This window comes from Cynoglossus semilaevis, chromosome 9 (assembly GCF_000523025.1).
Source record: "Cynoglossus semilaevis isolate Cse_v1.0 chromosome 9, Cse_v1.0, whole genome shotgun sequence".
Lineage (NCBI taxonomy): Eukaryota > Metazoa > Chordata > Actinopteri > Pleuronectiformes > Cynoglossidae > Cynoglossus > Cynoglossus semilaevis.
The window spans coordinates 13199760-13222829 of NC_024315.1; the positions used below are offsets into that span (position 1 = coordinate 13199760).

The 23070-nt window shown below is 40.0% G+C and overlaps 1 protein-coding gene across 2 annotated transcripts in view; it reads right to left on the reverse strand.

Moving 5' to 3' along the window:
- Positions 1-6: 6 nt before the first annotated feature.
- Positions 7-23070, reverse strand: part of mast1a (microtubule associated serine/threonine kinase 1a) — a 29354-nt gene continuing 6290 nt past the window's right edge. For both annotated transcript variants that reach the window (XM_008317342.3, XM_008317341.3), the window contains exons 3-28: positions 21500-21531; positions 15868-15956; positions 15570-15645; positions 14716-14788; positions 14180-14340; positions 12846-12921; positions 11949-12158; positions 11755-11856; positions 11031-11163; positions 10247-10314; positions 10036-10112; positions 9679-9887; positions 9094-9232; positions 8377-8509; positions 7567-7732; positions 7385-7486; positions 6741-6863; positions 6433-6542; positions 6010-6173; positions 5445-5689; positions 4903-5172; positions 4565-4797; positions 4098-4220; positions 3634-3770; positions 3150-3337; positions 7-3056 (exon numbers count right to left, since the gene is read on the reverse strand). In XM_008317342.3, coding sequence (XP_008315564.1) covers positions 1378-3056; positions 3150-3337; positions 3634-3770; positions 4098-4220; positions 4565-4797; positions 4903-5172; positions 5445-5689; positions 6010-6173; positions 6433-6542; positions 6741-6863; positions 7385-7486; positions 7567-7732; positions 8377-8509; positions 9094-9232; positions 9679-9887; positions 10036-10112; positions 10247-10314; positions 11031-11163; positions 11755-11856; positions 11949-12158; positions 12846-12921; positions 14180-14340; positions 14716-14788; positions 15570-15645; positions 15868-15956; positions 21500-21531 — 5118 coding nt within the window. In that variant the 3' untranslated portion in view covers positions 7-1377. The remainder of the gene's footprint in view (positions 3057-3149; positions 3338-3633; positions 3771-4097; positions 4221-4564; positions 4798-4902; positions 5173-5444; positions 5690-6009; positions 6174-6432; positions 6543-6740; positions 6864-7384; positions 7487-7566; positions 7733-8376; positions 8510-9093; positions 9233-9678; positions 9888-10035; positions 10113-10246; positions 10315-11030; positions 11164-11754; positions 11857-11948; positions 12159-12845; positions 12922-14179; positions 14341-14715; positions 14789-15569; positions 15646-15867; positions 15957-21499; positions 21532-23070) is intronic.

Here is a 23070-nt window from a genome sequence, read left to right on the forward strand (position 1 = left end):
CTGTGACCAACTAGCAGTTCAACATGGCATCAACTGAAAATGACCCCTAAGCTGTTGAAATTTGTAAAAAAACAGTGAGATAACCATGGAAAGTAATATGAACAATAGAAATAATTATTTGTTTTATGTTGATGTGCACTAGAAACAATTACATTTTAAGTTACTGCTGAAAGTTATTTTCCACTACTTGTAAGTTCTAGAGCAAAACATATGTTAATACATTATTCCAACTTCACTCCTTAACATGTAGTAGTATAAAACACGGTATGATGTGTTGTAAGGTACTACACATAATGTAAAGATTCTTGGGTGTATAATTCCAGATTCAGTGTCATATTCCATGCCTGTATCCAAAAGCTTGCCTTAAAATAACATGACCAGTATGCTACATCCAGGGTTGCCCTACATTCTTGATGTGCTTTAAAACAACAAATGCTTATACTGTATATGTTTACAATATTTACTAATGCATTCCAGAACCATATGTAAATCACTCTTGACTTTGCCAGTGTAACCTGTTTAAGTGTTACAACTCTTCAGCACCCTCGCTGAGTCAACAAACCATGGAGTATGTAATCATCTTTAGGAAAGACGCGCGTGTGTGCGCGTACATGTATGTCTTCTTAAATTGCTCCCCGCTGCCTTTCTTGGCAGAGTGTGTGTGTGTGTGTATTAGCTTGCCTGTGGATGTGTTTGTTGGTTATGTGGAAGGGTATTTAGTAGCAGATGGAGGAAAAGTGCTGTGGTAGCCCTGCTGTGCAGGACAGATAACACTAAGCCTAGGCTCTGTCAGGGAAACACACACACACACACACTTCAGAGAGAGAGAGAGAGAGGGAGGGAGAGAGAAAGAGAGAGAGAGAAAGACAGACAGACAGACAGAGCTACTGACGGTTCTTCTTGAACACAGCTGTCTCTTCTAGTTGCCTACATGATGTACTGTCGCCACACTAAATTAGAGAATAATTTGTGTTGGTTGACAAAAGAACATTTGTACGTACGTATGTGGTTCTTACCCTGTCATATTGACTTGTTAGGTAGGCATTTGAGGAACTGGCTGATAAAAAAAATGTACAAGGATTTAGCAATTTGGTATTCACAGTATTCAGCATGTTTTAAACAGTAAAGCACTTTTGACCTCTTGTACCTTTTAAACCCATATAGTTCATACCAAATGATGTGATCAGACACACGCATTGGTAAAGTGTTCCACATTAGGAACTTCTTACTGAATCAGAAAGTCAACAAATGCACCTTAACAGTTATTTTTTTGCCAGTACATTGTTAAAAACGACATACATACATACTTTAAATGGAATGTAAAATATCTTTAGGTACTTGACTTGTTCTGGCGGCATGTGGCGTGAGGCCAAGGTTTCAAGCATTTTTTGGGCTGCTGCCTGTTCCTGCCTTCTCTAGTGGTGAACCAGCAGGACTTTTGGTGACCACTGCACTTCCTGTAAAAGTAGGCGTGTCAGACTTTACTGTCGCACCTCCTTGTTTCTCCTCCACGGCTTTAGTATACTGGTCCTTGCTCTTAGGGCCCTCCTGGGACACAAGCTTTATGGGGCCGAGGACATTTTTGGCCACTGTGGTCAGTTGACTGACAAAGCTCATCTTGTCCCCGGGGGAAGCGGGTCTGGATTTACAGAGGGACGGCCCACATAGGGAAGGAGTCACGGCTGTAGGAGAGGGAGAAGGTGAAGGCGAATGCTCCTCCACCGCCTCTAGCCGACATTTGTCCTCCCAATCGAGCGTTCCCCTGTAGCAGTTGACTGCACCAAGACCCTGCCTTACCTTGCCCAGTGAGAGTGGCTGCCCATGTGAGGGAACAACAGGAGGCAGGGTCCAGGCAGGTAGCTTGGGGCTCTTGGAAATAAGGTCAGGAGTCCTTGAGTCACTGCTCTTAGGTTTCTTTTGGTTTTCCACTACAGCTATTGGTTTTAATATTTTGTTCATAGGAAGAGCAGTCGCAGTAATGTTAGAGTTGATGGACTTTTCCAGATCGGGAGCAGAGCCCTCAGTGAAGGCAGCCCCAGGTAATCTGGGTCTACTCTGAATATTTTTATGGTTTCCTTCCAGCTTTGATGCAGTGTCAGCTCCCGTCTGCAGCCCCTGTACACTTTTACTGTCAGGCATTACACTTTTGCCTCTGTTTAAGTCTGACTGTTTTTGAGATAAGTCTGTCTGAGACTGATGGATTTTCTCAGAAGATTTTTGATTACAGCCATCTGCTGCTGTTTCTCTTATGGTGCTAGGAGGTGCAACTTTAGTATGTGTGGCATCCTGTCTGCAGCATTGTGAGTCCAAGTGTGGGTCGTTGGTATGAGGTCCTCTTGTTAGGGCCGACTTAGGAGACGTTGTGACAAACAGACCAGCTCCAGTGTCAGAGTGTCTCCCTTTCTCTTCGTCCCTTCTTTTTTCCTTCTCCCTCCCGGCCAGCAGTGTTTCCCTGCTAAGTGGTGACTCTTGCCTTCCTAGTCTCCTTACAGGCTTCAGCACACCAGTTTCTGGTGCAGTGGAACACAAGGGAAGAGGTGGCGGATTAGGAGGCATATTTTCCCCATCTGTTTCTAACAGGCTCTGGAGTCCAAGTTCACAGAGGAAGGCATCCTTCCGGTATTCAGAGTGCTGCACCTCCAGGCTGTGTTTCCTCAGAGGACCCCCCAGACCTCCTGTAGAACTGGGCTGGGTCAGAGGTGAGCCCAGCTTTTCTGCTGATTGCACTCGTTTGAGAAGAGGTGATCGAGGTGGTTCAGCACTTTTGGGTCTGGGACGGACAACAGGGGGCGATGAATGGAGCTTAGCAGAGAAAGACTGAGTAGTGTTGGAACTCCCTACAGTGTGGCCAGGCAAAGATGGTGGAGAAGATTGGGTTGGAGATGGTGTATGGGCCAGTGGAGATAACGGGATGTTACCAGCTGATTTACAACGGGCGGAGCGATACTGGCGGTGGAGTTTAGGTGAAAGGCCGTGCAGGGAGCTGGGCCTCATGTGCTGTGAGGGAGCAGGGGAGTTTGGAGTGCTAGAGGCAGAAGAGCTGTTCTGTGAGGCACCTAAAAGACCAAACGGGTCACAAAAGTTCCATTAGGATTTTTGATACACACAGCTCTTATTTTAAACCTTTGTAGTGTTTGGCAGTACTTTACCTAGGTAAGAGGTCTCAGTTGTGGATCGGTAGCCTTGGGTTGGAGACTTCACAGACAGACTGTGTGTTGGGGAGCCAGGAAGACTCTCACTGGAGGACAGAGAGCGATTCAGAGAAGACAGGCTGCGGCTGGTGTGCAGGAGGTTGGACTGTTTCGTGATCTTTCGAAACAAGGAGCTACGTTTTTTACTATAAGACAGAGATAAAAAAACGGACAAAAAAGGTTATAATATAAACCAGACACCACTAAAACACTATTTAATTTAAATCATTGATTGATAATAATTGAAGTATCACTTCTTGGCTGCATGACAGCATGGACCCTGTGACAAAAAATACTTTGTATGAAATTACTTCATCAACATCATATGTCGACTATTGAGCTTGGAATGCAATGTTATTGTACAATGTACTGTAAAAGCTATAAACTATTTATAATAAAGGCACGGTTTAATAAATGACAGCAGACCTGTCTTAGGACCCACCTGTCCTGACTGTCTTTGCCCATGGTCCTCCTGTTTCGTCTGGCCATCTTGCACTTGTAACTGGCCTTTCTGGCAGGTCCCACTTTAATGGAGGTGTTCTCAAAAGGTGTTGTTGTCACTGTCACCTTGTTGCCACTCTGCATAGGGATAAAAATATGAAATACATTCAGTTATTTCTAGAAGTAATGATACATTCAACTCAAAATGTGAGAGGATGTTAACATTTATAAAAAAACTCAAGGTTAAGAAAGGTTGATTTAGTTTTATTAGGTATGTTATTACTTACAACACTGGATATTATTTAATTTTATACTAGAATGCCAACTGTTTATAATAATGACTTACACAAACTTTATCACCAGTTTGAAATCTTAATTCTTAGCTCATCCCATCGTGACACAGAACACACATTTGTAGTAAAATGGCTGTACTGATCTACAGGAGAAGTCTGAATTAAGACCTACCTTGAGAATAAGCTCAACCACTTCAGTGTGAACCAGACCATGAACAGGTTCCCCATTGACATGGGTGATGAGGTCACCAGCTGAGAGGCCAGCTTCCTGGGCAGGACCACCATCCTCAACATGCTAACACACCAACACACAAAGACAGAAGAGAGTAACAATACCTATTACAAAGATTAACTGGGGGCGAACAGACATCATGAGCCAGCACTCCTGCCTGGTAGACCTTAGATTAACAACTAACCATAGGAATTTACAAAATCAATTTAATGTCTAACGATTTAATATTCGTGCTGGACTAAAATATATGAGGTGATACTAAATGTGATTGCAGGAGGGTTCAGCTCATTTTAAATATGCATCCCATTCAATTAAACTTGGACTGTAGTAAATATCACTGCTTTCACACAACAAATGTATAATGCATACTGTACTACTGTAAGTCCAGAGAACTCCAGGTGAATTACCCAAACAATATGATGCACGCTGTAGATGTCACTTTCTCCTATGTAGACCCTGATAGCCCTGAGGGTGAAACCGTATTTCTTTCCAGAGCGATGGATGGTGATGGGGGAGTGCAGTACACTAACTGCTGGGAAGAAATCTCTGCTGGGTGAAGAATCACGGGATGAGGGGTTGGATGAGAAAGAATGGGGAGACATGGGGCTGGCCAAAGGAGAGAAACCTCCATGCTGCTCAACTGAGTGCAGAAAGAGGGGAGAGCAGAAACATTTAATCATTTCAGAGTGAAACATCGTCGTGTTTCCTAGGCAATTTTATTCATATCTTTCCTGGTGACTCTCACCTGATGGTATGATGACAGACAAGGCTGTTGCAGAGGCTGACTTGATGACCTTGTTGGTGGGTCTGGAGTTGTGTTTGTCTCCATCACCAGACAAATGTTGCTGCCGTGCCCTGCGGCGAACCAGATCGTTGGTGGCCCGGGGAACCACAGGGTCATGAAGAGGGGTCATCTCATCACGGCCGGTTGCTGCATGTCTTGTGTGAAATGTAGTAGTTTCTGCGTTAACAGCTGGTGTTATTTCAGGTTTTGTCTCCCCAGATCTAGGCTTGTCTACAAAGACAAAAAGTCACATGAAAAATACAAAAATGGAACCACACCTAAAATTAGGAACAGTAATGGATATTATAGCTGAATAGTGAACTGAGATGGCACTAATTTTTCAAATAGGTTATGCTCTCTCACCTTTGGTGCCCAGACTAATAAAAAATAAAATAAAAAATAAAATGAATTATTAATTATTTGAACCATTTTACTGTTACACTCCCTGGTATATGTATTTTACTTCCTCTGCCCTACTCTGTAGACCTTAAGATGCAACATACACGCTCCGTTGATGTCTTTGAGACTGGTTCTTTGTTCCAGCACGCTTGGCAAAGGAATGCCAGTTCCATCCAGAGAGGTTCCACGGACCTTGATTGGGGCCTGACGGGACAGGAAGTCTTGCTCACCCTCTAGGGTTGAGACAAAACGATGTGTATCCATTAAAGCAGAGAAGCGCCGACGGACACCAAGAGGAGGGCTCGCGTCTCCCTCCATGTAAAGGGACTCCGAATAAGACAAGCGCTTCCTGTGGGAGGAAGATTTGAAAGCTATCACATCATATCTGCTGCATGTAGGTCTACAGTCACAGCACTGTGCCTCGAGCTCAGTGGTGATAATTTTAAAACACTTTTTGTCCAATTGTACCAGTGTACTGAGCTGGTTTATGTCACACAACCATGCTGTGCATGTACTATTGTATAAAGACACCACTTATTTCACCATTCACACCATGTCTCTGAATGTAACCTTTGGTAGAGCACAATTTAATCCTAACACTTTTAACAAGTTACTGTATTGCACGACTTTATCTCCACGTCTGTACGTTAAAAAATCTCCATCACTTACATCTCAGGGGATCCAGTCCTCCAGCTCTTATCCCTCATGGTGAAGCTGCCAAGGCTCTCCCTCTTATTCACTTTGTCATCCTGTTGGCCCATGGTCTCACGACGGGACCCAAATGTTGTAGCTTTCTGCTCCAGCTGTGATAAATGCTCCATGCTGCTGTAAACCTGCTGGGGCACACGTTTACAATCAATAATAATATGGTGTGTTAGCTGTTTTTATTTAAAAGACTATGAGGAAATGTTGCAGGTAAGGTATGAGTGAGAGGTAGAGCTGTGCAAATATGTGCTGTGATCACATACTACTGCTTTTGTTATAATGGATGAAAGATGCAGTAAGACTGAAACACCATAACTATCCAAACCATGCAAACTACACTGAAGGGTGATGCATAAAAAAAACTCAACAGGAGTTGAAATATCCGACCTTGCTAAAGCGCGGAGAACAGGAGGAAAACTGTCTGATCTCCACCGGCTCGTCGTCATTGGTGTCATCCTCGTCGTATGTATTGATGTGGTGATAACGATCAGAACGAGCTGGTGGATGACAGAGTGAGGCCATGAAGTACTACAAGAGTCCACAATTCAAACCTCTGGGTGGATTTTACAAGAGTCCACAATTCAAACCTCTGGATTTCTTACTGGTACATTGTCACAAAGTGTATGCACAACCCTTAAAAGTAATATTCATGTAACTGTCATACTTAAGAGACACATACAGCCAAAAACACATACTATCAAAGTAGCTAGTATCCTCCTCTGACTCTAGGTGAGGGATGAACTCTGCCTTCTGTCTCAGCAAACTGTTCCAGTCCAGGTCGGTGAAGAATGAGTGCTGTTTGACTTCAAATGCTCCACCTAGTGGCAGGGTTAAAAATAATAGAAACAGTTAGGTAAAAGGAGACATTGTGCTAATTTTATGAAAATTAAAAAGGTTTGTGGATGTCTAAATGAAAGTGACATGCTTTGTTAAAAAAAGAAGATTAAGCACAGCATACTAGAAGCATAGTTGGAAATGTAATTTGTCTCTGTCTGGTTCACTGCTGTTGGAGACTTTGCAGCATGCTAACAGAATAGGATGAGGGTCTATCTGGGATGCAGGAGTGGCAGGGCCTCAAGGGTTACCATGTAAAATAAAACGACATAAACATTGTCCACTGATCTGTGCTATAAGTCTGTTTTCTGTCCAATAATTTTAATCATTTTTACAGCCAATTTAAATTTTCCCTTCTTGTGTTTTAACAAATGGGAAACAGTACAAGACGCCTACATACAGAAACCCACCCACCCATTCGTCCCTCTATAAAATAGTAATTATAAAGGCATTTTTATTCTTAGTCAAGCTGTCAATCAGCTGCAGTAAATGCAGACCTCAGTACCTGTGCCCAATCTCACAAGAGGGTTTGTCCGCAGCAAAGCAGATATTAAAGCCTGGGCATCTGCTGGCAAGGCGTCGTCCCCGTCTGGCCAAACAATGAAGTCTACAAAAAAAAAAACATAGAAGTATTTGTATCTCCGAATGTATGTATCAGTGAATATTACAAGCTACGAGTTTTCCTACCCGTTATGACCTGTCCAAAGAGCTCCTCAGGTGTATCTCCAAAGAAAGGTACACATCCTAGCAGGAACTCGTACAAAATGATACCCATGGCCCACCAATCCACTGGTCTGCCATATCCCTGACGCAAAATGACCTCTGGAGCGATGTATTCTGGTGTACCACATACCTGTGGAGAAAATAAAATAAAAAAACGATGGATTTTAAAAAGTAGCTTGGTTCGCTCCATTATATTTTTTCAGACGGTTGTTTTTGTCTAGACTTCTGTTCAACTACTTCCTTGAGCGAAGACTTATGTAAATACATGTGATTCCCACTTGAAAAAAGAAAAGCAATCCCTTGTCTGTTTCAGTGTTGGACGTACACTCTCTTCAAAAGAAATGTCTGCGGCAGAAGATGTGGGAAACGTTCTTTGACTATAACTGCAATGATTCATAGCTAAATAAAAAAACTATGGTAGTAAGACTTTGAAGATAGATGACAGCACAAAAGGCTTTGCTACACAGTATCTCCAAATAGACGGCATTGATTTTTCAGGATGACTCAGCAAACTGGCACACTTTACTGGAAAAGAATAAAACACAATGGAAACAGCAGCCAATCATAGAATGTCATAATAAAAACAAATATATTGATCTTTCCCATAGTCATTTATGTCTGGGAAACCAATTATGTGATTGGACCTGAACCTTGCAGGATATTATTAGGAGTTTGATTTCTTCACACTAGATATAATATATATAAAAATACAGACAGGAATTTCTTGCCAGTAACCTCCAATACACAGAAGTACTATGTTACTATGACTATTACCTGCTTGTCCAGGAACTCCCTGGCATCCTTTTCAATGTGTCCCTCATAAAGGTTTGTAGTAAGGCTCATTAGACCCATCTTTGATAAGCCAAAATCTGTGAGCTTGATGTGACCCATCGAGGTGATCAGGAGACTGGACAGAAAAAGGAAGCAGAGCATTTTCATTATTTAAAAAGAGCTACTTGAGCTGAGACTAGAGTCTTCAGCAATAAGACGTTAACTTTACTATGGCATAATTTGGCGATAATGACTTATATCGTGACAGAACAAATCTTACAGTTAGCCTTTCTGTGTGATTTCAAAATTCCTTCAGACTGCTGATATGACACTTGTTGACAGGTGTGTAGCTGGTTAAAAAGACTAAACTGAGTACCAGGCTGCTGGAGTGATGCATGTTCTGAGCACAAGTATTTGAAATATGTATTGGGCCTAATACCAATATCATCATTGGTGTTGCTCCATTCCAACCTGTTAAAAGTACATTTCCATGTCCAGGCAGCACACCTGTACTAATGTGAGTCGGATTAGCAAACGATTCCAAAAGGTAATATTTTGACAGCCTAATTAATATTCAAATTTTGGAAAAAGTAGCTATTATTAGTCTCAACTGACTTCTGGGGGCAAATACCTGGCTCTGAAATTACCGTTTGCTTCACTACATAAAGACATCTGCAGACAATGCAGAAACAGTGATTCATTCTGTGTTGAAAAACTCACTTGTCAGGTTTGAGATCTCTATGGACAATACCATAGTTGTGCAAATATTCAAGAGCCAATACAGTCTCAGCAAAGTACATCTTAGCCAGCTCCACGGGCAGGGCGCCGATATTCTTCAACAAAGTGGCACAGTCACCCCCTGCAAACATAGAAACGTTAATGAGAACAGTAAATAAATGGAGAAGTACTGCTGGTGTTAGGAGACATGGCTGAGATTGTTGGTCAACAAATAATCAAAGTTGTGATATTACATGTAACAAACAGTTCAATCCACATCAAAAAAAATATCCAAGCACAAGACTTACTCCTTGCATTTGTTAAATGCAGCATCATTGATGTTACTCAAAATAAGAATTCTGTACCAAAACAAACTGAAACCAGTGATGAACCTGGTCAAGATGATTCATAAACTCAAGATAGAGCCACGACCAGCTGAACAATACAAACCTGACGCAAAAATCACTGATAAAGTCAGTAATTTAAACCATTAACCCTTTGCTAACCTATAACACATTAAGAGTAGAGAGTAGAGTAGAGTAGGGCTTCATTCATTAATACATTTTTGCTGTAAATCTTAGTTCTTACCCTCAACATATTCCATGACCATGCAGAGGTGCCGTCGCGTTTCAAAAGAACAAAACATAGACACAACGAAGGGGTTTTCGGCAAACGTGAGGATGTCTCGTTCCACAAATGCCTGCTGTATCTGGTTCCTCAGTAACAGATTCTGCTTGTTGATTTTTTTCAAGGCAAAACGTTGGCGCGTCTCCCTGTGCCGCACCAGGTAGACAGCACTGAAACAAGGTCAACCAGAGACACACAGCACACAACAGAGAAGGGACAACATTAGCACCTGATAGGCACTTGCTCTATGGCAGCAAAGTAGTGTGATGTGTTTTGGTACATTTGTGTTTTTTAGTGAATATTCACTCTGTTGCTTACCCATAAGCTCCATTGCTGATCAATTTAACGTTTTGAAAATCATCTTCACTTGGTGTCTTACTGGCTCTGCCCTTCCCCTGGTGAAATATGTCATGTTTAAATCGATATAATTGTCAACAAAAATCATTTTAAATATTTCTTAGAACTATTGTGTGAATTTATATATTTTGTGCAAGCGTACATATATTTAAAGGTCGTTTGTCGTTCTTACCTCAACTGAGTCATCAGTCTCCGGGGTGTGTGGACCCTCACTGTCATAGCTGTCAAGACTCACGATCTCTGTTGCATAACATAAAAGACAAACCAAAAGAAATGAGATAAATAAAAGATAATGTGTTTGGTTCTCTCTATCTAGTCCCTTTTTCTTAAATGGCAGCACATGTTATTGAAACTCAAGGATAATTGTGTAATCTTTTTATTAAAAAATGAACAGTATACACATATTCAAGATTCAAAGATTCAAAGCGTTTATTGTCATGTGTACAGTAAGGAAAGCAGGTTTCCCTGTACAATGAAAATTTTACTTTGCTGTCCACACTGACTGCCAAGGAAATCAAGAAATAAAAATGACAAAATATACACAGGAATACAATAACAAAATATACACATGAATCATCAACAATATGTGCATACACAAATATTGTTGGTTACACATTCACATGAATTGAAATATTAGGCATTAAATAATTAAAATATATATACTGCACATCACAATAGTAAGTATTACAATAAGTATTAATTGTTGAAACAAAGCCGTAACCAGTGTGAATCTAGCTAGCAACCGCAGTGCAGTTAGCCAAAAACCAGGGTGAAATTAGCCAAAACGCTCAAGTTAGCCAAAACCAGTGTAAAGTTGGCTAAAAACTAGTTTTACATTACCTATGGTTTGACATTAGCCAAAAACGTGTGTGAGGTAGCCAGAAACCAGTTTGACGTTGATATTTAATGCTATTATGCTCATCACATGAAACTGACTGACATGACTTCTGTCTTACCCTCCAGAGGATCTCTAGTCAGCCCCAGTTGGTTGATGATGTACCGAGGGATGTCCTCTTTCATCAGCTGTCCCTCCTTGGCGTGATCCTCCGCTGCCTCCAGCAAATGGTAAAACTCCTCTGGGTTGAACTCCTGTTATGGGAATAGAAAACATAGCTACGTGCCAAGGAAAGCAAAGACAACATAAATACTTCTTTAACTGCACATACAGAATAGTGTGAGTGGTTCTGCAACAGGCGCTGATGCAAAAAGAGAACGACGTAGTCTATAGAGCACAGCAGAATTTATTGCTGCTAATTAATGACTTATCACCTTCAGATTAATTCAGAGAATAGGGCAGGAACACATTAGCATAAAGAAAAGTATTAATTAAAGCTGAAATGTTTAATGTAGGATTCTTAAGTGGATCCATTTGTCTCCTGCTCTGTAGGACTTCCTTAAATGTTAGGTAGAGATGAGGGAGTTGGAATCATACGATGAAAAGATATATATACTGTATATATAGCCAGAGGCACTACTCTTAATAGTTTTGTTTTTGGAGTTATTTCATATAATTAATATTTGTTTTCTATATTTTCCACCTTTGCCCGTTATTTATGAGACAATAGCTTTTTGTCTATAACAGGAACTTAACATAAACTTAAGCAGACAGGGAACCTGGATTTAGACTGCTGAAGCTGAAGGAAATAAAGAATACCATATAAAATGGCCTTTTGGACTCACCAAACATTCAAGAAGTCTGGCAGGACGGGATATGATGATGAGAAGCTTTTTAACCAGCTCGATGACGAAAGTGACCTCTGAACTCTCCGAGCGATCGTAGGCCTTACAAAGACAAGGAGGATGCAACATATGTTGTGTTAGAACTTGAAGTGATGAACTTCAGCCGACACTCCTCATTCAGCTCCACGACTCACATCGTGCAGCAGCTTCTCCAGGTTCTCCTGCAGTTCACAGAAGTACACGCTAGTAATGAGGCCCTCATGTGATTTGGTCAGGCAGTCTCTGGACAGCTCAGCGATTTGGTGGTGGATAAAGCTGAGTACTCCATCAGCCAATGGTAGAACACTCTCCGGTGAGTAACTGTGGATAAACTCTGCCAGCCTCTCCTCCATCTGAGCTGTGGCCTGATTAGGGACAGGACAGTTTCTAATAGTCAATTACTGTCACATTGTTACACTGGTACAGAGTAAACAATCAGACTTTTATGATCAAAAAATGTTCCCAGCTAAATGGAAAGACTTAACATGGTAGAAGAGCTTTTGCTGTTAAAAAATATTAATTTTTAGTTTTGATTGGATTGCATGTACATTTTAATATAACACAAAAAGTCATTCTAAAAATGAAAATCCAAAAATGCTTTGACATGTATAGTGTGTAGTGTGTAGTGTGAGTGTGAGTGTACCGTGCCTGGCCATGACACTTCCCTGCTTTGGCGGTTGGAAGAAGTGGGCTGAAGCATGGTACACTTGGTCACACATGTACTTGCAGTACGTCTCCTCCTACGTAAAATTCTTTCTATGCGTGAGGCGCGATTTACTGTGAATCTCCGCCTCACACAGTCAATGAAACCTGACATTTGTGAAGGCTGACTATTTTGAAGAGAGTTCACAAAGAACAAGACAGTCATTGCAGCAGTGTTGTCGGATTTGCTCTCATTTGCGCTGCTTTAACAAGTCACTGACTGAGGGAACTGTCTTGGTAGTTCAGTAAGAAAGACAGGTTTTTACTTTCTGCAAATACACTGTTTCTGTTACGCCGAATGTGTGTCTGATGCACAGTTTTCACTTGTCTATTTGTTTGTATGAGGGGACCTTGGGAAAGCGCTCCTTGTAGACATGGTTCATCATCATTATCTCATTGTCGTAGCAGGATGGAGAGCGCCCCGGACTGACAGGAGACACACAGAGTGAGAGTATTAAATATACCACAAAGAGAACCCATAAGTAAATCAATATAAAAAGAAACTTAAACAGTGAGTAATGTTGGGCAGTTTCCTTCAAACTCCAAACACAGAGGGTGATAATAAGTTTCAGAGTAGTACATGCCGTTCGGACTATGTGCTGAAGTACGCTAAACATTTTCATTTGATTAACTTCACAAATGAATGAACACAATTTATATGTTAATACATGTTTAATACACATCTTTTACTCCCAAAAATGGCCTAGATCCTCAGGTGCCATAAAGTGCTTCAGCTACAGCCCCGACTTGGGTGGACTTGGGTCCAGAAGGTTGCCCACTGTTCACTTTGGTGATGGGTTAAAAGCAGGTCACATTTGGTTGTGTGCAGTGGTGTGCTGTGGCACAATGACTTTTCTTCTATACCTGACAGGAGATTGCTTGTTCCTAGGCAGGTTACTGGCCTGATGTTTAATGGTACAACGTCATCAGGTCCAACGGTAATGGAGGGCTGTCAGTAATGACTTTTAAGGTTTCTTGTTCTGGAAGACTGCTAAAACTGCTCTTAGGGCCGATGCCAAAAAGCACCGGTGTTATGGATGATTCCACTTTTCATATTCTCTTAAGTATCTATCTGTCTCTGCCCTCGGTCCATTCCCATGTTGTCTGGTCAATTAAAATACACTTTGGATTTACTTAGTAAAGACTTCTCATCCTCCTGGGGATTTCCTCAGTGAAACAGCCAGAGCTAAGAGTGTTTATTTGACGGTCTCAAGTGCATCGGGGACAAACAGTTTGTTACATTTTTTAAGTGAGCTCCTTTTCCATAAATTTAAACACTGACAGACTTCTCACTGTGTTCCCTTGACCTTGTTCTATGACCTTCTCCTCAGTGCAGGAAGTTGCACTCTGTTAGAGCTCAGATATTATTTTGTAGCCCAGCATTTCTGGGACCCTGTGTTGTGTACAAAAGCTTATCAATACTTCCAGTAGGGATTGTGCTTAGGGCTACATTTACATGAGCTAGCACTTTCAGTTATTACTGAGGCAGGCAGAGGGCAATAGTGGGTATAGTCTTGCCCCTAACCCAAATGTAAGTAAGTAAAGTATGAAGTAGGTTGTAAGAAATGAATATTAGAATATATTATTCTAGAAGGCCAAAGAAAGAATCAAACCTATTCCAAAACACTCGCTAAAGGTAACTAAACTGGGAAACACATGCAATGTTCACTTAATGTGCCCTGACCTGAGACTTCGAGAGCGCGGTCTGACATGCGGCGAGCGACGGCCCCCGTCATCATCTGTCATGCTCTCTGTACTGCCAAAGTGTTTTGACAAGAAGTGCAACTCATCCATGGTTGGTTGAAAAGGAAGCTGGTGCAGACGCTCCTGGGATGAGCTTGATGACTAAAGAGATACATTATAAAAACACAAGGTTCAAAAGTGAAATTCTCTTTGTTGATTCAAGTTTTAAACATCTGTCCCCGCTGAAAAGACAGTAAGAGAAATGACAGGAATGAGATGAGAGGGAAAGGAGTTGAGAAATACTGCATGATGTATAGGCTAAAACACATTAGATCAAATAATGTTGCAGAACGAGAGGTTGTAGATAAATAATATACATAATATAACAGCCAGATAAAACTCAAGAAGAAACTCTGCTTATGTTTTTGTAAAGTTCCTTCAAACATGACTTCAATAAATGTTGACAGTCATTATAATTTGTGACATTTCTCAAATTTGTTGTTCTTGATTATAAAAAAAACCCAAAAATCTACTTACAGTTGAGCTTGGTGTGTTGGTGCCATATCCTGATGAGGGCAACGAAGCCAAGGACCATCTGCGACCATCAGGCCTGGAAGAAAGAGAGAGAGTGAGACACAAGGTCAACATTTGTAAAAGTAGTATAGATAAGTGACATAGATAGTGTACGGTACATGAGTCCGACTTAAGGTGAAAATGAAGTTACATCACAGCGTACTTGAGGAACTCCTGTAGTTAGCTCTCTCTAGAACTCACCTGACTAGCCAATATTCTTTCTAATAACTGATCTGTTATTCTCTACTTCCATCTGTCAGCCTTTATGATAAGTGATGTCACACAGCTAAGAGTGTGTCACTGACAGCCACAGTCAACTCTCACTTTCTCTCTGCAGAGTCAGAGGTTCGTACCTAACCTGTTGTTTGTCTCCTATGCTTCCTGTCTGTTCCTTGATGTTCTCTCCTCCCTGACACATCACATCTGCAGCAGGGAGCTAATGCTGGGTCTGTTAAAGATACAGGGGACTTGCTGCCATCCACTTGCTGCTTGTTTGGCTTGTGTTACTAGTGATTTACTAATGGCCCATGTGGAACACGTACACAATGTTTAATTTAGCTTTTGCTTGTGTACATCACGAATGGTCTTTGCCTTTGTTTGACTTTAAGCACTTCAAAAGTCTGTGTCTGTGAGCAGGAGAAAAATAAACACCTGTCTCCTGAAAGACAAAACACCTCTCAGCTTTTTATTCCAGCAGTCCAAATGAATACTTTTAAAGACTTGCGGTAGTTTCTCTCTGCAATTTTTGTGCTATAGCCTAATCAGAGATTAAGTGTGGTAAACACACATGTCATGAGGGAAATAGTAAGTGCGCCAACCTTCTAGAAGATGCAAAGGAAAAGTGGGCAGATCCACTTTGGGAGAAGTTGCGTGGGCTGTCCAAAGGGCTGCTCCCTGTTGACAAATGGAAATAGAAAACAATAACAGACAATTGCAATGAAAAAGATACATCTATGTTGGACACTAACGCAACACTGCAATCTTCTGTGCAGCTCGTCTGTTCTTAAATTAACGCCAGCATTAACAATTTCTTATTGCAATAGAATTCTGTTAGAGCAACTACAGATTAATGTCAACAAAAAAGGGATTATTCTGCGTTACTTGGCACATACTGACCTATGTGTCCAGGTAGTGGTGAGTGTGGCCGTGGCAGAGTGGGAGAAGTGCTCGTCAGGATTAGGCTTTTTCGGTTACTGGTTCTGCAACTACAAAACAGAAAATAAAAACTGTTATTATTCAACTGTACAACACATTAAACACACATTAAACACCTATGTACTACAAACTATTTTACCTACCATCTCAAACAAATAAAAGTATGTGACTGTAAGTATAATTCTGTTAACGTTAGGCATAAATATGGCCATGATAGAATACCCTTTCAGTCACAGAAGAAAAGGACTAAGCAAGTAGAGACTGGTGGAGATTTCCTCTATGTTCAGAGAGCCTAATAAAAGCATGAATATACTGAACAATAAATGCTGTAGTTCCATGTAAGCTCTCTCAGGTGTTCTTTTATATGTGGATTGGGATATCTGGATTAGGAGTGCCCCTCCTCCACTCCCTTTCTCTCAATCTCTGTGACTATGTGTTCATTTGACCACGTTCCATTTTTCAAAACAGGTTTTGCAGTGAAGACACGACATCTGACCTCACGATTGCTCTTACATCAGCGTTTGATATGTAAAGAAATATATTCACACGTCCAAACAAAGCGTTCAAATGCAAAATCTCACTGTAGTTTTTGTACGTACTTCTTTCTAACATTGAAAATCAAACCCCTGAGTACATGGCATTATTGGCAATTTGTCTTTGTGGGCGCCAGCCGAGAAAAAGACTGAACTCAACCATGCAGAATAAGGAGGAGCTTATTAAAATATTTAAAGGAAATGCATTAGCTATGGACAGTATCCTTTAAATTCTTCAAGACCGTGAACTGAGTAGAAATGGCTCTCATCTCTAACCCATTTATGGCTGTGCAAATTCAAATTCCGATCGTTGCTTATTCCATTACGAACAATTTGAGAACATGCAAGTCATACGTCCTTATCAGCATGTTATTAGCTTTTGCTGTAGAATTCATCACATCTACAGCTGCTTGGCTCAATGATGTACCGTAAAATGGCCATTGCTCAAGTTCTAATGTTGCAGAGTTTACTTACGTTATTAAATATAATCTACATCAATCCTGTTACTTTTCCTTTTTTTTCTTTTTTTTTTGAACATCTCCTTATCACTATTTCACTATTTAACAGATTTAAACCTCACACTTCTTTAAACATTCAAAGTATCCAGTGTGTTTTACTTGCTTTACTGCACTGTTGTCTCATTGTGTTCTAAAATCAGAATCGGGAATCTTAAGTAATTTAAGGATTAAGGATTTAAGGATAACTAACAATGTAAAAAAATACAAAAATAAAATCACCAGGGCCAAGGATAAATTTACTTATGCTAACAGGTAAACTGCAGCGATGGGGACTCAAGTTTGCGTCTCGGACTTAAGTAGCACCTAAGCCATACGCCCAGAGACTTGACTTGGACTCGTGCTCAAAGGACTTCAGATTTGACTCAGACTCTGATTTGGGAGTTGTGAACAGTCATTATCTTTTCTATTTTTGGTGTATTAACATTGAGGAAACTTTGAAACGAATGTATCTTCATTCTTAGCAGGTATCAAGAACGGACCAGAGCAGTCATTATAAAGGATAAAAGCATAAGGGGAAATGACTGGAAGATAGGATGAGAGTATGCAGACGTCTTGGTGTTAAGGATCTCTGCAGGGGTTTGTCACATATCTTTCCTGTTGCCATGCAGTGAATAATAACAGCACATAAATAGAAGTGTTTGCTGTTATTCCTCCTAAAAGTGGCTAGGTGTGATGGGGAAACATGAAAAACTGACCTAAGAAGAAGGGATAAAACAACACAAGAAATAAAACAGAAAACATCACAGTGCAGAAAGTTAAACAAAATATCCATTTGTGATGTGATTTTCATCTCAAAAGACTTGAAATGCTAAAGGGAATAAAAAATTGTAAATCAGAACGAAGGAGGCACAAACATCAAGGCTAAAAGCACTATTGTCTATCCTGGAAATTTAATCTTTTTCCCAAACACAAATTTAGCCAACAGTCAACTGGCTCCAGTGTCATGTGTTCATTGTTAACAATGGTTAAGTTGTGGGAAGATAGTGCTGCCAGGCAAGGGAGAAGAAGAACACCACGTTCTGTCTATCTTTATTTATTATATATTTATGAATTATTTGGTGAAAGCTTATTTGGGAAAAAAACAACAATGAAATGCGTTTAAAATGATATAGGCATTGAAATGACAGGATTATCCAACAGATATTACCACGGAGACACTCTAACAGTGTTGCATAGGTAAAACCTGGGACTGTGGTTCAATAAATGCATCAAAGAAAGAATGCCTTCATTTCCCTGAGCTCTTCATGTATTCATCACTAGGCCAAACTCCATTTCTATCACACCAGTTGTATTTGCTATAAGTGTTGTTCGTTATATTAAACAGAATTAACAAACAGTCTGTGTGTCGTGGACTAATCTGTACAGCAGCCAGTAACAGATGGTACTGTCATGCTAAAAACAACAGGAGAAGGGCACGGGTAGAAGCTGTCATTTTCTCTGCTATTATTTGCTCTCTAGCTCCTCATTTACAAAACAACTTCCACTTGCAAAGGTTTGCACCAATAAAACACAAAGAAAAACATCACTTCCTTTTCGCAGGCCTTCGAGTTCATTAATAAACTAAAACCACACAAAGAAAATAAAAGAACTCATGTTCATGCATCATTTTTTAGAACAATACCACTTATCAGCTCAGTTTACTGTGTCTGATTGAAACAATCTTCATTTGTTAATTTGTGTTCTGTACTTAATCATACACACAATATCCCCGGGTGTGTCTCCAACCAAGACCAAGAAAAAAAAACACAAACAGGCTTACAGGAAACTGTAGCCCTTTCTCTGTTTGTCTTTAATTATCTACTAAATTCTAAATACACTGCAGTTCACCTGTGGGGGAAAAACAAGTTCAGGAAGCAGACACAGATTTCCCTACGCTGTATTGTTTTGGGCCTGTTCATCCCTGCAGACTGATGCACCTTCTTTGCCTTAGAGCCTATCTGACTTTCTTGAAGGATGTTTTTGTCTGGCCAATTTTCTTTCATACATGTTTTTCCTACAACTCAATCATTAAATGTTGGCAAAAAACAGTATCATCATGTTGTCAGCCAACTGAACACACATGCGTATTGTTATGTACATCTGATTAAAATGTGAAAAAAAAAATCAGTGCAATATAGATGCACAAAGGTACCAATATCTGTGAGCATAGGAAGTGTAGAGGAGTCAAATATAGAAAGAAAAAAAACAGCATTGTAACATGGGCAAGTCAAGTGAAAGCAGAAAAAGAGAAGTAAGTAATAAAGAGATGACCATGAAGAACCAGCTCTTTTACTGTACCAAGCAGACACCTCTTTACCACTGCCCACTCTTTGGTCTTTTCTACACAAAGTCCCCTGGACAGCAATGTTATTATGACACTATCACCAACACACAGGTTACTAACCAAGAGCTTTCACACATGTAGAGGTATCTGAAGACTAAACCTCTGTGTGGGTGTGTACCCTGTATAATACAGTGTTTGCATATCAATGAAGCGTATGACAATCTCACGTTACACACAAACACACATACATACACATATTGCCCAAGCTAGACTGAGATGAGGAGACATCTCTGACAGTGTGACAGTGAGGAAAGGACAAGGATGAAAAAAACACCCATGAGCTCTAAACTGATCACAAACTGTGCACCTAGACAGTCTGTTGCCTTTTACCTTCTAGTGCACCGAAACATGTGGTGATGCTGGCAAGTGAACATCAGAGCGGCTGAGTCTTCTCACAGATAAGCTGAGATAAACAGAAACAGAGACAGTCCAGAGGCAGCAGTTTACACTGTCAGCCTCCTCTGGCTAGATAAACACAAATGCACATCCACTGTGGGATGTCTGTCTGTGACCCTGTACACGTGAGCGTACACTCAGAGGCGCACGAAGGAGGAGAGGGGCCAAAAAGCAGTAGCCTCTAGTGGGGAAAAAAAGAAGAAGAAGAGAGAAAAACGGCTGACGAGCATTCCTCTCAGAAGTAGAGGATTGCAAAACCGTTCTCATGGGTACTGTTCAAAGCCAAAAAGTGCAGCGTGACAGTAGAAAAGAGGATAATGGGTACGTGGGAGCTAACGAATAAAAAGAAGCTTAGAAGTAAACAAAAAAAGATAACAATCAGAAGAGAAATAGAGATATTTTAGACAAAAAAATTGGGGCCCCTTTTTAAGGTGTCTAAAATCAGGTTTTGAAGGGGCAGTGGGGGGCAAAAGTCAAAGTGTGTACATACAAATGTATATACCCCTTTCTACTTTCCATTAGAAGCAACCCACTAAACACTGACATGGTGTGACAGTTGCACCGTGGTGCTAAGGGAAGTAATTTAATAATAGATGCTGCCTCTAATGTACAACTCTGTTTGGCAAACGTCTACATACAGTGGGACAGAGAAAAGGAAATGGGGGGTTGGGGCTGCAGAAGGACGGAGAGAGTGGTGAGATCATTGCCTCTTAGCAGGGGGCCATGGGAAGGTGGAGCATGATATCATACACGTCCGTGTTCAATATAGAAGACAAAATGAGATGAAAATTAGAGAGTAGACTAACTTCACTGTGGTACCATACGTCTCACTCTGCATACAGAAACACTTATTAAAAGATTTTTTAATGGCAAGCATGATTCTGAGTTTTGATATTTGTGTATGTATGTATATAGATACACTTTAAACACGGTGGGGGGAGGGTTCGCTTTACGTTGGAATTCCGTTCATATGGTGAAACAACAGGGTTGTGTGTGACAACAAGTTAAGTTCTCTATTGAACGACTTAAGCTAGTATATCACTGAGCTGTGACCCTTGGCCTCACACAGAATTATCAAATGAACAAGTACTATTAGGATTTAAAATTTGGACTCAACTGGCAAATTCTATAAAGTATTCCAAGGTCAAAACACTGGGTTGCGGGGCAGTTGTACAGTCAGTTGTACTGCAACAGCACATGTTGGCTGTAAACCGTCAAGCTTTTTTTTTAACGTTGTGCCTTGACGTCTGTCACCACAGAAGTCAAAGTTCACGGGCAAAACACAATCCGTGACACCAGTCAGGGACACGTATGCATACTAAATATCAGACCACAGACAAAGACACACATGGACATAGAATACCACTGACATGTATGCAGTGCAGCATAATTACTTAGTTTTTGCCAAACACTATTGATGTTGCTCTCTGAATGTGATCATTTCAGAATAGAGTGGACAACATGCAATGATATGAATTAACTACGGGCAGGAAAGTAGAGTCAGATTTATAAATTAATAGTCAAACAGCACATTGCTAGTTTTATGTAGAAGGAAGAAGGCTTTTGTTCTATAATAAAAACCTTAATGTTTAATTGTTGCATTAGAGGATGCTACCAGGCATAACCAAGCAGGGTACTGTACAATGATGGATGTATTTGCATTAATTACAATATAACAAAAACAAAGATTAATCATATTATGGGCTAATTTATTAGATCCAATACTATTATTTAACTATCACAAGACCCAAATACATTAAACTTCAATTTTATATTTAGAACAAATCAACAAATCTAATAATTTAAGTTATTTGGGGACTTACCTGCTACTTTTTCGAGGCAACGGAAGATCTTTCTATTGAGAAAAAGAGACAAAAAAGTATTAAAAAGAAAAGCAGATTTTCATATTGTACTGTTTTCTAGATTGAGTGTTTACACAACTGTTCACAAAATAATGCTGTTATGTTTTTCTTCTGTAACTTTAAATTGTGTCCTACTGTGGAGTTAAATTTGTGAATGTGAATGTTTTTGAGTAGTTATTGCCCTTACGGTGGCTACTTTAAAAATAATAAAAAACAATTTATGTCTGTATGAATTAGTTTGGATCTAAATCTTGAAAGACTCCTTTTATTACAGCACACGAATCTGGGATACATTAGGTCCATAAAAGTTCTTTTTAAGTGATTTTTGGCAGTAACTTTCCCTGAATATATAAAGGCCTGATAAATCTAATATGACAGACACATTGGCTCTGTGTGGTGCTGCCTGCACTGAGCTCACAGATATATCATTTCATTTTAACCCACATCTTAAAAACCACTCTAAAAAGCCTTATTTTTAGATGAGAAATATACTATTAAATCTTAACGTCATCATTAAGTTATGTTAATGACAGTGTCAAGACTTTGAACACTTCAATAGAAATGTTGAAATTGCTTAAAAAAAATAGAGAGAGAAAGGTACCTCGTGCCATTCAAAAGGACAAGCTATAGTGGTATTTTAATTAATGTTATTTTAAGGTCAACAAATGAAAAATCCTACACAAACAACAAATAATATCATGGATATAGCAACTTAATGAAGATTGTCAACCACAGCAGGTGTGCAAAATACCAAGAATAAAAAATTCATCAAGAAAGTGCAGTGAAGAAGCCATTGTCCAAACAAAGTCCAAGAAAGATTTGGGCATTGTGTTCATAAAACTAAAGACAGAGGTAGTTACTAGGAGAGGAGACGAAAAAGAACACACACAAGGTAGACAGGCCAAATCACAAAGAAACCAAAGTCCGTGGATGAATACTAAGGCATCTTGCAGGAACAACTGTGAAAACTTTGTGGTAAGAAGTTCATGGACAGGGTTGATTATTTCATACTTACCTAAATACTATTTATGGTTTTCTATGGAACAACAAGAAAAAATATATTTCTAGAATGCCTTAAGTGTAAAAAAAAAACAACTTGCCTTCCAAGACTAATTATTGAGGCTGATGCTATTGAAAATTACTTTTATGCTAATTATCATTATACTATTTATTCAACATTGCCATTACTGGGTCAGACTATTCTGTTTGTTAGTTTATAAACAATAGTAGTAGCATTTCATACTGGCATGCACCACGGTAAAAAAGCAGAACAAAAGTCTAAAAATGGAAACATTAACTTTGGTTGTAAGACTAACCATTAATGAAAAAGAAGAACGTATTCTGTATTCTGTAAGTTGATACATAAATTCCCCAAACACTCGTGAGTTTTAGATAACAACAACATCAATTTAGGAGAACAGCTGCACCGACACAATCACAGGCCTCTGATGTAATAACCGTAGTAGATCGGTAGGGTGTTTGTTGCACATTTATTTCAATTTTATTCAATTTAACATTTCAACTGTGTGAGA